This window comes from Epinephelus moara, chromosome 7 (assembly GCF_006386435.1).
Source record: "Epinephelus moara isolate mb chromosome 7, YSFRI_EMoa_1.0, whole genome shotgun sequence".
Lineage (NCBI taxonomy): Eukaryota > Metazoa > Chordata > Actinopteri > Perciformes > Serranidae > Epinephelus > Epinephelus moara.
Window position 1 is genome coordinate 5,249,659 of NC_065512.1, and position 13,109 is coordinate 5,262,767.

General features: G+C 41.1%; 2 protein-coding genes across 6 annotated transcripts in view; both read left to right on the top strand.

Moving 5' to 3' along the window:
* LOC126393543 (abl interactor 2-like) overlaps nucleotides 1-4,188 on the top strand; it is a 42,616-nt gene extending 38,428 nt beyond the window's left edge. For 4 of the 5 annotated variants that reach the window (XM_050049738.1, XM_050049740.1, XM_050049737.1 and 1 more), the window contains one exon: nucleotides 82-4,187. In XM_050049738.1, coding sequence (XP_049905695.1) covers nucleotides 82-257 — 176 coding nt within the window. In that variant the 3' untranslated portion in view covers nucleotides 258-4,187. Of the gene's footprint in view, nucleotides 1-81 lie in introns of all 5 variants that reach the window. The other variant, XM_050049736.1, reaches the window with a different exon arrangement.
* A 1,385-nt stretch (nucleotides 4,189-5,573) lies between these two features.
* On the top strand, nucleotides 5,574-11,604 carry cnot11 (CCR4-NOT transcription complex, subunit 11). Its single transcript, XM_050049741.1, has 7 exons — nucleotides 5,574-6,286; nucleotides 7,506-7,670; nucleotides 8,610-8,762; nucleotides 9,015-9,217; nucleotides 9,505-9,707; nucleotides 9,926-10,022; nucleotides 10,501-11,604. The coding sequence occupies exons 1-7, from the start codon at nucleotides 5,968-5,970 to the stop codon at nucleotides 10,696-10,698; spliced, it is 1,338 nt and encodes a 445-aa protein (XP_049905698.1). The 5' UTR covers nucleotides 5,574-5,967; the 3' UTR covers nucleotides 10,699-11,604.
* Nucleotides 11,605-13,109: the final 1,505 nt, after the last annotated feature.

The following is a 13,109-nucleotide window of genomic DNA, read 5'->3' on the forward strand; positions in this document are numbered from 1 at the left end:
TACTCTCTGCATGTCTGTGTCTGTACCGTCTCTGTCAAATAAAGACAAACTATCTGTGATATCATTTTTGTCGCCCTCCAGTGGTGGCCATCTACGACTACACGGCCGACAAGGAGGACGAGCTGTCGTTCCAGGAAGGAGCGATCATCTACGTGATCAAGAAGAACGAGGACGGGTGGTACGAAGGCGTGATGAACGCCACCACGGGCCTCTTCCCTGGAAACTATGTGGAGTCCATCATGCACTACGCCGACTGAGGACCAACACTTCTGTGTTCACGTGTGTCTGTGGACGTGTGGCGTCTCACACCAGTTCAGTGTCTCCGATCTGAGCCAGAAGGGAAAAGATGACTCGGCTCTGTTCCTGTTTTTCCTTTTAGTTTCTCACACTAATCGATCACAAACAGATCAAAGAATCTGAGTTTCACTAATATTTTATCGTGTTTATTGGACAGAATCAGAGCTGGAGTTTGTTATCGTCTCTGTGTACCCATAAGGCCTTGCACTGAGGGCTTCAGATTATGTTTTAATGAGTTCTGTTGTTGGAGAAGTGAGCAGAGCTTCAGGCGTCTTCATGTTGTGTGTTGGTGTGATGGATCCCAATGTTCCCGTTCTTTCACAGAAGGTCAGAGAAAACGTTTTTATATCTTGTAGTTCTTGTGATCACAAGAATTTTTTTTCTAGTTGTGCACTCTCCTCCCTTCACCCCGACCCTCAGCAGAGGACGATCACAGTCCGTCCCCTGAAGTGAGCACTTGAGATTATTTTTAGTGTTAACAGAAGAAATATGTGACGCTCTGATCCCAGAGATTAAAAAGACAGAATCAAATGAAGCTATGCAAAAGACACTTTTACACTAAAAACCAAATTCAGAGATTTTCTTTCTTTCTTTGTTTCCTCTGAAGCACTTTTACACTACGACTCATTGTGTCTGCAAAAACTGATAAATTAACATTTAGCTATAGCTCTTATTGAGGCTCTTCTCAGTGTTTAATCAAGAAAAAATACGTTTTAATTTTACAAATACTGAAGTCTGCGTCACTGATTAACACGTTTTGTTTCCTGTGACGGCTTCACAATAAAAGCCAACCGCTTTTTTTGCCAGTAGAATTTTTTTTTTATGTGAAGCAGCAGCAGGAAACATCATGTTAGCATCAGCAGCAGTTTAATGCAGCTCTGTGTCAGCTGCAGGAGAGTGAACAGAAAACAGTGAATCAAATTTAGCACCAGAGACTTATCTTTGTAAATAATTCCAGTCCTCCAAATCCCTCGAAAACAGAAGTCCAGACTCGTATTTATCCATCGTCTCAGAGCAGGAGTTTTTTGATCCAATTTTTAGGACAAGCACTGAAAGCATTTTATCTTTTTAAGTTTCCCTAAAAAAAACAAAAAACAGACCCTCTTATTTTTTAATACTGCAGCTGATCTTCCTCTCTTTATCTCATCATCCTCCTCGTTCTCCTCATCCTCACCTGCTGTCGTGTTAATTATGTAAAAGATCAGACAATTAAACCAACAAACCACATCATCGAATCAGTGTTCAAACCAGTTTCAGTCTCTCCTGAGTGTTTTCACTGCATCAGGAGGATTTATTTTATTTAGTTTATAACCAACTCTTCGTCCCTTTGACCTTTGGCCTCAACAAATACCCTCCTTACTTTCTCAAGAGCCTTATCTTCATCTTTTTATCATCAGTGCAAGTGTTAAAAGTATGGAGCCCAACATGAAAAAGGACAAAAGGATCTTTGTCAGTTATTAGAAAAACTTTCTTGAAATAATGACTGAGAGTGACACAGCTCGCTCCAATATGGCGGCACTGAACAGAGTGGTGTCGTCAGCATACAGAACTATGTTGGCATTTTTACACACAGTGGCAACTCATTAAAAATGGAGTATTACAAAGACCTTTAACGATAATGAAAAGCTGTCTTGAAATAACAACTTAATATCTCGAAAAATAGTAATAATAATATTTTTAGATGCTGTACATCATTGATTTTCTACCCTAAATCGTTTTGAGAAGGTTTCTCATCATAGTGAGTTACAGCATCTTTTATTTTCATCACAAGTCTTCATATTATTTTTTTCTGTTACTGGGCTTCCATATAAAGATACTGAGAACTCTGGGAAAATAATTAGAGATGAAACAAAGGAGTAAGAAAGACACTAAAATATTTACACTAATAATCAAACTGCAACAGAAGACAGAAATATCAAACTCAGTGAAGAGGAGTGAATGACGGACAGTTTTCAGTGACTTTTGTGCCATAAATAATAATCATTGTCGTCTCTGATGTGAAGTCTGTAGACTGAGCCTCTGTGTTTTATTTTAAAGCTGAGCTGAGCTGTGGTGAAAAGCGTTTCACCACATAGAAAGAAACTACTTTTAATACATCCTGTGATCTGTGCAGATGAAGACAGTTGTTGAAGGATAGTTCGGGATTTTTTTCGCCCAGCTTGGGTCTTATTGTTTTAGTTTTTACTCTCACTTTAAAGAATTTAACTGAAAATGTGATTTAAACCTGAAGTTTGGAAGAAAAGTCAAACCTGAGCATCAAAATGAGGTTCCCTGAAGAGTTTTTAAAGCTTTAAACTCAACACTGAATCCCCAATGCAAAGACAGAAAACTAAATTCTGATCTAAATTAACAGGATCAGATCAGGACGAGGTCTTCCTCCAGTGAAGGTTTGATCCTTTCGCACCAAACTCCAGCAGAAAACCGACAGATTTAAGATGAATTCAGACATGTGTGTTTCCCTCCCGGTGGTGTTGCAGCCTCGGCCTGTCGTCGTCGTGTTCTCATGTGGTTCTCGTGTGGTGAAGTGGACCTGAACAAAGCGCCTGGTTGCCAGTGTTGAAGTTTACAGTGTGTTTGCCTGCATGCCTGATATAATAACTGACATTTTTATTCACGATGTTTTCATACTCTTTGTATTTCTTCTTTTTTGATTTATGGTGTGTGTGTGTGTGTTTGATCAGCTGGAGGTGGTGGTGTTTCTGTTCAGTGCTGTTTGGTTGTAATAGCCCTTTAAAAAGACGTCCTGTGTGTTTGGACTCTCAGGTGGAGGTTGGATGTTTCTGTGCCATATAAACAGATGTGTGTGTGGGAGTGTGTGTGTACAGTGTGTGTGTGAAGCAGTATGAACCAAACGTTCCCTCGTGGACTGAAGTGGACCTGAAACAGTGTTTTTTTTTTTTTCTTGTTGTACAGTTTGATATTAAAGAGGCACAAAAACCAGAGCGTGCCGACCCCTCAGAGGAAGATTAATCTTTTACTGCCACTAACAGAGTCGCTGTGTAGAGCTGCAAACTAACGAGGACTTTCACTGTCACTCTGTCAGTTATTTTCTGGATTAATCGATCAGTTGTTTGGTCCATAGCAGGTAGAGACACACATCTAGTGATGCACTTGGACACATCATCAGTGACAGTACCAGGGGTCATCGGTGGTTTTGGGTCTTTCAACGTCAGACCCCCTCACCCTGACGAGCCAACCAGGTGTGATCAGTGTAGGAGAGATGTCAGCGTCTCATAATCCGCCCATGGTTGGCGCGCTCTGGTTTTTGTTCTGCCTGCAGTTTTCCTTTAACACAGAGTGAATTAAGAAATGAGACGATCCATGAAATGTGACAGGCAACTTCTCTGAGGCTGATTTTACCAGAAACTCATCGGTGTCCCTGCAGACGTTTCACCTACGATTTCAGACTCAGGTCTAAATACACAAATTCATCTAAAAAAAATCGACTATGAGATCATTTATCTTCTGTCTCTTATCAGTGAAGAGCAACTCACAGTCATAACTAAACAGGAAACACGAGATCTTTGTGGGAAAACTTGTGTCTGAGGTCTTTGAACGTCACTGAGAAACAAGTTTTATCAGAAAGAATCAGATCTTTAATTTGCACCTTTTTATTGAAGTGAATTCAACAGTCAGAGATTAAATCTTTTACCTGGATTATATTTGTACACTTAAACCTGAGAGTCGATCGATGAGCTGCAGTTTGATCCTGCAGTGACTTGTTAAACCCTTCTGTCAGTCTGCAGTGTGTTTCTGGTAAAACCTGATGTCTGGAGAAGTTCTCTGCTTTCCGAACCGAAGCTCGACTGAAAGCACATCGCTCTTTTGTAAGAAAGAAAAAAGTGGAATTACTAAATAAATGTTTTAACAGCTTGTCTGTGTTACTGTCTCTAAGTTACATAGAAATACATGACTGCAAATAACAAGTTACCAGTGGTATAATGTAACTAAATGTGCCGTACTATACTAGTGTACGATTTTCACAATACTTGTACTTTACCTTTATACTTAAGTCCGCTGCATCCCTGAGACAATTATTGTAGTTTTTACTACATTTATCGGACTCTTACAGTTACTACGTAGTTACCTTTTACAAAATAAAGAAATGTTATATGTAACCTATGTATATGACTACTATACTACTAATCTACCCAGAAGTACACAGAGTATGTAAAATTGTCATATTGACGAACTCCAACATTAAAATGTTCGTACATGTATTCACTGGTGATAAAAAAAACAATATAATATTCTATAATAACAGGTGTAACATTGTGAAAGGAGGATTCTGCAGAGTGAGTACTTTTACTTTGACTACTTGTAGTACATTTTGCTGATAACACTTTCACTTAACATTTTTAATCCAGTACTTTTACTTAAAATACAATATTTTTGACTGTAGTATTTCTACTTTTACTCATCATATCTGTTCACTTTAGCCTTTAACTAGCTCTGACTTTTATGATAGAGGTCTGAAACTCTTTCTTTTTATACTTCATGCTGCTGCAACTCTTAAAATCTTACTTGATTTTATGATTTATAGTTTTATAATTCTATGATTTTATTCAGTTCTGTTTTATGTTCATTCTGCCTATTTTCAGGTGAAGCACTCAGTGCTTATACTGCTGTTATTTCACTTTGTGCTGCATTTCTTGTATGAAAGGTGTTATATAAATAAAGTTTATATTATCATTATTATTAAGTGAAGAAGTACTTCTGAATAGGCTACTTCTTTCACCACTGCTAGTTACTTAAGCTATCCAAAAAAAAAGTAGTGCAGTAAAAAGTTCAAAATTTTCCTCTTTGATGTAGAGGAGAAGTATAAGTAGCAGAAAATGGAAATACTCAAGTAAAGTATAAGTAGGACTACCTCAAAATGGAAGTACAGTACTTAAGTGACATTACATAATATTCATAATATAATTTAAACAGTATTTTATTTATAATTAATATAAATATTATAGTAGTTATAGTAGCTATTACTGCTTACATTACTGTAACCTCTTTGCTCACATTCCACCACTCCACGAGTTACAACTTTTTACTTTGACAGCGCAACACACCGGAAGTACATTGCAAGTGCTTATGGGTAAAGATGCGTTAACGGGTGAAGTTAGCGTTTATTTCAGGTCAGTTTCACATTTGAAAGTTTTGATCTAAAGATTAACGGTTAACCGATAGTGGAATCAAACAGTTTTAATTGTCATAAAATATCGTTAAATGTTAATTTTATAAAAGCTAAGCGCGTACCGGAAGAAAAACTACGCTACCCAGAATGCACCGCGCCCACAGGGTCAGAATTTAAACGGCTAACGTTAACAGAGCAGAGCAGTGTAAAACAGTCCGGATAACAGTTAATTAAACTGGAATGAATTGGGAATATTTGAGTTTGGTTTGTGTTTGTCGGGTTTATTAGACTGTTATGTAGCTACCGGACCGGTCAGAGCCGGTTTTAATGGGCGGACTCTTCAGTTTGTGACATGACTTCACCGGTTTCTGTTAGCTAGCATTGCTGCTAGGCTAAGCTAACTCTCAGCTAACGACTTCGGGGCTGTTTGGTTTTCTCCCGCAGACATGATTTAACTTCTGGTGAACTGTATCAACAGAAAACACCGCGTTTTATAACAACACCGACCTCCAGAGAGCTGAGCTGACCGAGGCGGGCAGACCATGACCCTCGCCCCGAAGGAGCTGTCCAACCTGCTGAGCATCATCTCGGAGGAGGCATGCACCAACACCTTCGAGAGCCTCTCCACCCACTTCCATCACTACTTCGGGAAAGCGGAGCACTTCAGGGTGGGCTCGGTGCTGGTCATGCTCCTGCAGCAGCCTGACCTGCTGCCCAGCTCCCCGCAGAGGCTCACCGCCCTCTACCTGCTCTGGGAGATGTACCGCACCGAGCCGCTGGCTGCGAACCCCTTCGCTGCCGTGTTCGCTCACCTGCTGAACCCTGCACCAGCCGGGGAGGAGCAGGAGAAGGTGCTCTCAGGTGAGGCCCTGTGTGTCCCAAAATAATAATACAACATAATAATAATACATTTATTAATATAGCACCCTTCAAAACAGATGTTACAAAGTACTTCACGAGACCATAAAAACAGTTAAATGAAGTAAGAGAATAAACAATGAGGTGTCTGCAAATAGTAAAAAAAATATGTACATACAGCTACACAGATAGTCACCTACATAAATATACCCATACACTCACATGCTCTGTGCACACCCCTCTTCAGGTCACCCCACAGATTTTCAATTGGATTTAGGTCTGGACTCCAAAACTTTAATTTTCTGTCGTTGATTTGTACATATGTTTTGGGTCATTGTTGTGCTGGAAGGTGAAATTCATCTTCATCCTCAGCTTTCTAGCAGACACCTGAAGGTTTTGGCAAAATTGGCTGACATCAGGAACTGTTCATAGTTCTTCCCTCCACCTGGACTAAATCTCCAGTTCCACCTAAAGAAAAATGACCCCAAAGCATGATGCTTCAGTGCTGTTTTTGAGCCGGACATACCTTTTGGAAATATGCCCAAAAAGTTCGACCTTGGTTTCATCCAACCATAGCACATTTTCCCACAATGCTTTTGGGAGATTTGATGCATCTTTTTGCAAAATTTAACCAGGCTTGGATGTTTTTTTAGTAAGAAAACGCTTCCATCTTGCGACCCCACCCCACAGTGCAGACATATGAAGAATACGAGAGATTGTAGTCACATGTAGGACACAACCAGTTCTTGCCAGAGATTCCTGCAGCTCGGTCAGCGTTGTTGTCGGCCTCTTGGCAGCCTCCCTGACCAGTTTTTGTTTTGTCTTTTCATCAATTTTGGAGGGACGTCCAGTTCTTGGTAACGTCACTGTTGTTCTGGATTTTCTTCACTGTGTTCCACGGTTTATCTAATGCAGTGAAAATGTGTTTGTACTAAAAATGTGTATTTAAGTGTCTTTTAAAAGTGGATGCAGATGTAGATGATCGTACCTGAACAAGAAGGTGCATTCCACCTGTCCAGTTAAAACCTTGTATCACCAGATGTGTTGATGTTGAATGTTTGTGATGAAGTGAAGGATGAAGTGTTCCTTTATGTGTTGAGAAAACTCTCCTTCTTAAAGCTAAATCAGGTCTTTCAAACCCTCTTGGATCAGCTGTATAATACCTGTGTATCAGCACATGTTCTTCAACCACATCGTTCTGTGTCATGTGACCTCTCTCCAGGCTTCCTGCCTCCCATCACACAGCCTGAGAAGTTCTTCCTGTCCCAGCTGATGTTGGCGCCGCCCAGGGATCTCTTCAAGAAGACACCCAGACAGGTGTCCTGCATGGACGTCAGCAACATGCCGCAGGCCATCGACATCAGCGGGCTGCAGCTGGCATTAGCAGGTCAGTGTACACCAACACAAAAGTGACAGTACTCACATTTAAAGGCTGAAATTTAAGAATAGCTGATGGCAGGGGTGGCTAAACTATGGCCTACAGTTTTAAATGGCCCACAGCGACTTTTTGAAAAGAAACTAGAATCTGGCTTGAGCATATTTCTAATTAATGTTACTGTGTATATATATATATATATATATATATATATAGCTATAGCACAGCTGAGTTCACACACAGTGTTGCTGTAATCTGGAACTACTACTACTGAGCCCTGCCATTGCACTTCTAAAGATGAACACTAGATGTCTCTGCTTCACCAACAATTATTAATGACTAGTCAATAAAAACATTTACCTCAGTAAACATGGCGGTGGACCTGAAGATACAAAATCGTCTGGGGCAAATGGACGTTCTGGTAGAGACACACTTATCTTCATGCTGTGTAACCGGTTAAAAACTGCATTTACTGTTGTTTGCTATGAGACTCCTTATTATTGTTCTGTATTTGGTTCTAAGACAAAAAGTTTGGCCTTCTCTAAGTTAAAATATATAAAATATTACTTTAGTTCACATGTTGAAGAGTCAGGCGGGAACATTAGCTGGAGTCTGTTAAAACACACGTTCGCAGAAACAACTGGCTGCATCATGAACAGAATACTTCACATACCTGTGTCTGTACTACATGTGTTACTGGAGATCATCAGAGGACCATACAGAACTGTCAGATTTGCATGATGTAAACAGTAAACATGGCGACACTCGAGGACGTTTCTATATTGTTATTTCTGAGATGACAGCAGAATAGAACATTATTTTATTTTATTTTTAATCAGTTTTTTATTATGCAATTTATTTTACTTTTTTATCTTATGTTATTTTATTGCATTGTTTGTTTGTTTTTAATTTTATTTTAAAGGTTCTATGTTTTGTGTGTTTGTTGTGCAGAGCGTCAGTCGGAGCTGCCCACTCAGAGTAAAGCCAGCTTCCCCAGCATCCTCAACGACCCTGATCCAGACTCTTCTAACTCAGGATTCGACAGCTCTGTGGCCAATCAGATCATAGAGTCTCTGGTCACAGGGCCCCGCCCTCCACTGGAGAGTAAGTGTTTCTGATTTTAATGTTTGAAAGACTAACTAAACCCCAGAGTTTTGCCTCCTCCCTGGGACGTGAAAAAAGTATGAAAAATGGGCAGGGTAGGGAGGCGGACTGAGACACGCCCAGTCACTTTGTCGTAGCGCCTCCTGACCCACAGACTTCTTCAGACTTGTAGAGGATCAGTTTCACTTTGAATAAAGTTATTTAGTGTATGATAGTGGATCATCTGAACGTCCACCCCCTCTCCGTCCTCAGGTCACTTCCGCCCCGAGTTCATCCGCCCACCCCCTCCCCTCCATGTGTGTGAGGACGAGCTGGCGTGGCTGAACCCCACTGAGCCGGATCACAGCATCCAATGGGATCGCTCTATGTGTGTGAAGAACAGCACCGGCGTGGAGATCAAACGCATCATGTCCAAGGCCTTCAAGAGCTCGCTGTCGGCTCAGCAGCAGTCACAGGTGAGCTCATGGCACGCTGTGTCAGTTCACGTGACAGGATAAAGTTTTGACTTTTTTTGGGAACTATTTTCAGCTGCGGATTAATCCACATCTGGTGCTGTAGTGAGTATAAGTGTCAGCAGGACGGTGTGTGTGACTGAGTCAGAATAAACTACAGTGTGTGTGTCTGTGGTGATGAAGGAACCTGTCGGTGACACAGTGTGACTCACTGATGTGTTTTAACAACGGTGGAGGAAGAAGAGTCGTCAGGCTGTAAACTCCCTCCCTCCCTCTCTGTCTCTGTGCAGCTGTTGGCGGAGCTGGAGAAGGACCCGAAGCTGGTGTATCACATCGGTCTGTCTCCGGCGAAGCTCCCTGATCTGGTGGAGAACAACCCGCTGGTGGCCATCGAGATGCTGCTGAAGCTGATGCAGAGCAGCCAGATCACTGAGTATTTCTCAGTGCTGGTGAACATGGACATGTCGCTGCACTCCATGGAGGTCGTCAACAGGTCAGGACGCTGCGCTCTGCACTGCATCTGACGGTTTTCATGCTTAACCCTTTAAAACCTGAGCAGATTTACTTTATTTCTCTCAAAAACATGAGAAGAAGGCAACAAACAACTTAACAAGAAACTACCTAAATATTAGCAGTAATAATAATTATAATGCTAATGTGACCATTTCTTCTTTCAGTGTTCATGATTGTTAAATCCGGTCACGTTCACAGGTTGACCACAGCGGTGGATTTACCTCCAGAGTTCATCCACCTCTACATCTCCAACTGCATCTCCACCTGTGAGCAAATCAAAGACAAGTACATGCAGGTACAGAACAACACTTTGATAATAACGATCCTTTAAAAAGGCTGGAGTGTAGTCGACCTGCTCTCTGACGAAAACATGTGAATGTGTTAAAAACAATATTTTAACACATTCACATATAGCAAAAAAAAAACTGTGGACCTCAAGGAGTCATTAATAAATCACTGCATTCATGTAGAGTTTGCATGTACATATTTTTATACGTGTGCTTTCATGCAGTTTGTTACCTGAACTATTTTTACTTTTATTTGGAGACATACTCACTCTAATAACCATATGTCTACATAAACCTACCTCTGCTCGGGACCATATTGACCTAAATGTGGTTAAAAATGATCTTGAAAAGGTCTTAAAAACAAGTTTAGGTGTTTGATACCTGTAGACACCCTGTTTATGTTCTTGAGGTCAGTTTTAGTTTGGAGGCTGTAGGTTGTATTGTATTTTACAGAGAGTTGTTTCTAATATTTGACATTTCCTCCAGAACCGTCTGGTCCGTCTGGTCTGCGTCTTCCTCCAGTCGCTGATCAGAAACAAGATCATCAACGTTCAGGACCTGTTCATCGAGGTGCAGGCCTTCTGCATCGAGTTCAGCCGCATCCGAGAAGCTGCGGGCCTCTTTCGCCTCCTCAAGACCCTGGACACCGGAGAAAACCCCGCCGAGGCCAAACCTGCCAAATAATGATCCTCACAGAGACAGTGCACAGACAGACTGGAGTCGTGGTCTGAGCTGCTAAAATAAATCTATCAAACAGTCAAAGGGACACAGTTTGGTGCAACACGCTTCATGACTCTGAACATCACAGGAGCAGAAACTGGTGCAGTTGATACTGTAAATATGTGGTGACGTCAGGGTCAGGACGGTGTAAAGGTGTTCAAACTGGTTTGATATTAGGCCAAACACCAGACTGGACTGGTACACCGAATGATACCAGGTGTCGCTACCCCTGAGAGGAACATAAAAACAGTGTCTCAACAGAAAACAAGCAACTATTACGTCACATCACGTAACATCAACACCATTAAAGAAGCACTTCTGTTACTTTATGTAAACAAACCAGGTAAACATCAGCTGTTTGCTCGAGATCAGACCGGAGACGTAACCACGTAAAAGATGAGTGAGCAGCCTACATGCTGTCCTCCTACTCTGTAAACCTTTTAAAACAGAAAACACATTTTATATTGTGATTGACGCACAGTTTGGTCGACAGCAAGTAGCCTAGCTTGTTATTAACGAGAGTTATTTAGCTCATCGGGAACTTTCAGCTCCATCGTGACACCGTCAGCACAGATCGCTGATTTAGGCAACTTTTTAATTTGCAATGTGTTACAACGACAAACGCCGGTTCAGCTGGTTTGCATAAAATCAAACTGGTCTGAGCTCGTACACCGTGCTGGAAACTGACCCAACTCTGAGTGACGTCATCCTCAGTTCTGCCTCTGAACTCTGTCCCATCCTCCCGTCTCTATTTTCCAGAAGTCAAACAACAAAAGGATGAACTCACTTCACCGTTTCATTTTTCTACCAGAGCTCTTTTCCTTTGGAAATCTTTTCCTTTTCTCTAATTAAACAGATTGTTTAGTTGAATCTTGTTGTTGTGATTTCATTAATGTTTTTTAATCAGGTCTGTCGTCCACTTCCTGTTTGTAACAGCTGTTAATGTTCACACCTGGAAGAAACTAATCACTGCTCCCGTCCGCTCATCATGAACACAGACCTCTGACAGCTGCGGTGAGTACCTGAAAACTTTCTCACGTCGACATCAGATTGACGTTTAGGGTGACGTGTTTCAAGTCAGATGTTCAGACTGATGGAGGCGGCCTGGCTAGCTGTTTGCTCCTGTTTGCAGTCTGTATGCTAAGCTAAGCTAACCAGCTGCTGTTTGTAGCTTCATATTTACTGTACAGACGTGAGTCGAATCAATCTGAACATCTGACTGTCAGAGAGGAATGGAGGGAGTGAATGTCCCAACATGTTGAACTATTCCTGAAGATTAACATGTTTCTTGGCCCTTTCTGGTAGAAAGTTTAATAATAATGCTCAAGTATTCCAAACGTCAATTTTGACATTTGTATTAATAAGTCAGATTTGTTTGTATTAACAGGTAAAAATAGAACGTCTTGACGTGTCAGATACGCATTTAAAGGACAGAACATGTCCTGTTAACAAGAACATTGCTGACGTTCTAAGACACTTAAAACATTAAAGCTTCCACGCCATTAATTGGCACCAACATACCCGCCCCTTTTTGACGTAGCGACTGCATTGACCAATGAGGGCTCCTGTTAGTGGGTACGTTTGGCTACATGCCTATCACCTGTCTTCTATACAACTTCAATTTTTGGGACAGCACATTTTGTGCGAGAGGATAAATTCTGTCAATGTGATTTTGCCAAATGTTACATGTTCCTGGACCAACATCGCAATCAACCAATCGCAGCCCTCTGACATCATCAGTGTGCTGCTCAAGGGTTAGTGAGTTAGCTTGCTAGCTAGGAAGGCTATGCTAACGAGTAAGTTTACCAATAAAATATTGTTCACTAACACGAAAAGTAAAATGTAATTTCGCAGTTGCAAAGACCTACGATTTTCCACTACTTTTTATGTTAATCTTGAACCATGCTGATCCTGACTAGAATTGCTAACATTGATCCAGAACCATCACTGCTATGTTGATGCCAAATTATCCTAAATCCATGTGGCGATGATCCAGGGTCAACATGACCATGTGGTGCTAGATCAACATAAGTGCTGCAATCTTGCAAAACGAAAGCTTATTATAGGTTATAAAAAAGGAGGGACTATGTGTTGATCACAGGTATTTGCAACGGAAAAATAACATCATCCTTTCTGTTTGTTAAAGAACGATATTCTGCAGTAGCATGTAAGGATTTTGTTCAGTGTTACTGAGGAGTTTGTTAAATCTAACCAACGCCAATTTGGAAAATGTAGCATAGTAGAAGAAGCACAAAGGAATTCTGAAAGAAGCCCAGGAGAAGCAGACTGATGATGTCAGAGGGCTGCGATTGGTTGATTGCAATGTTGGTGTGAGATGTTGATCGAAGAACATGTCCTACTTGGCAAAATCACGG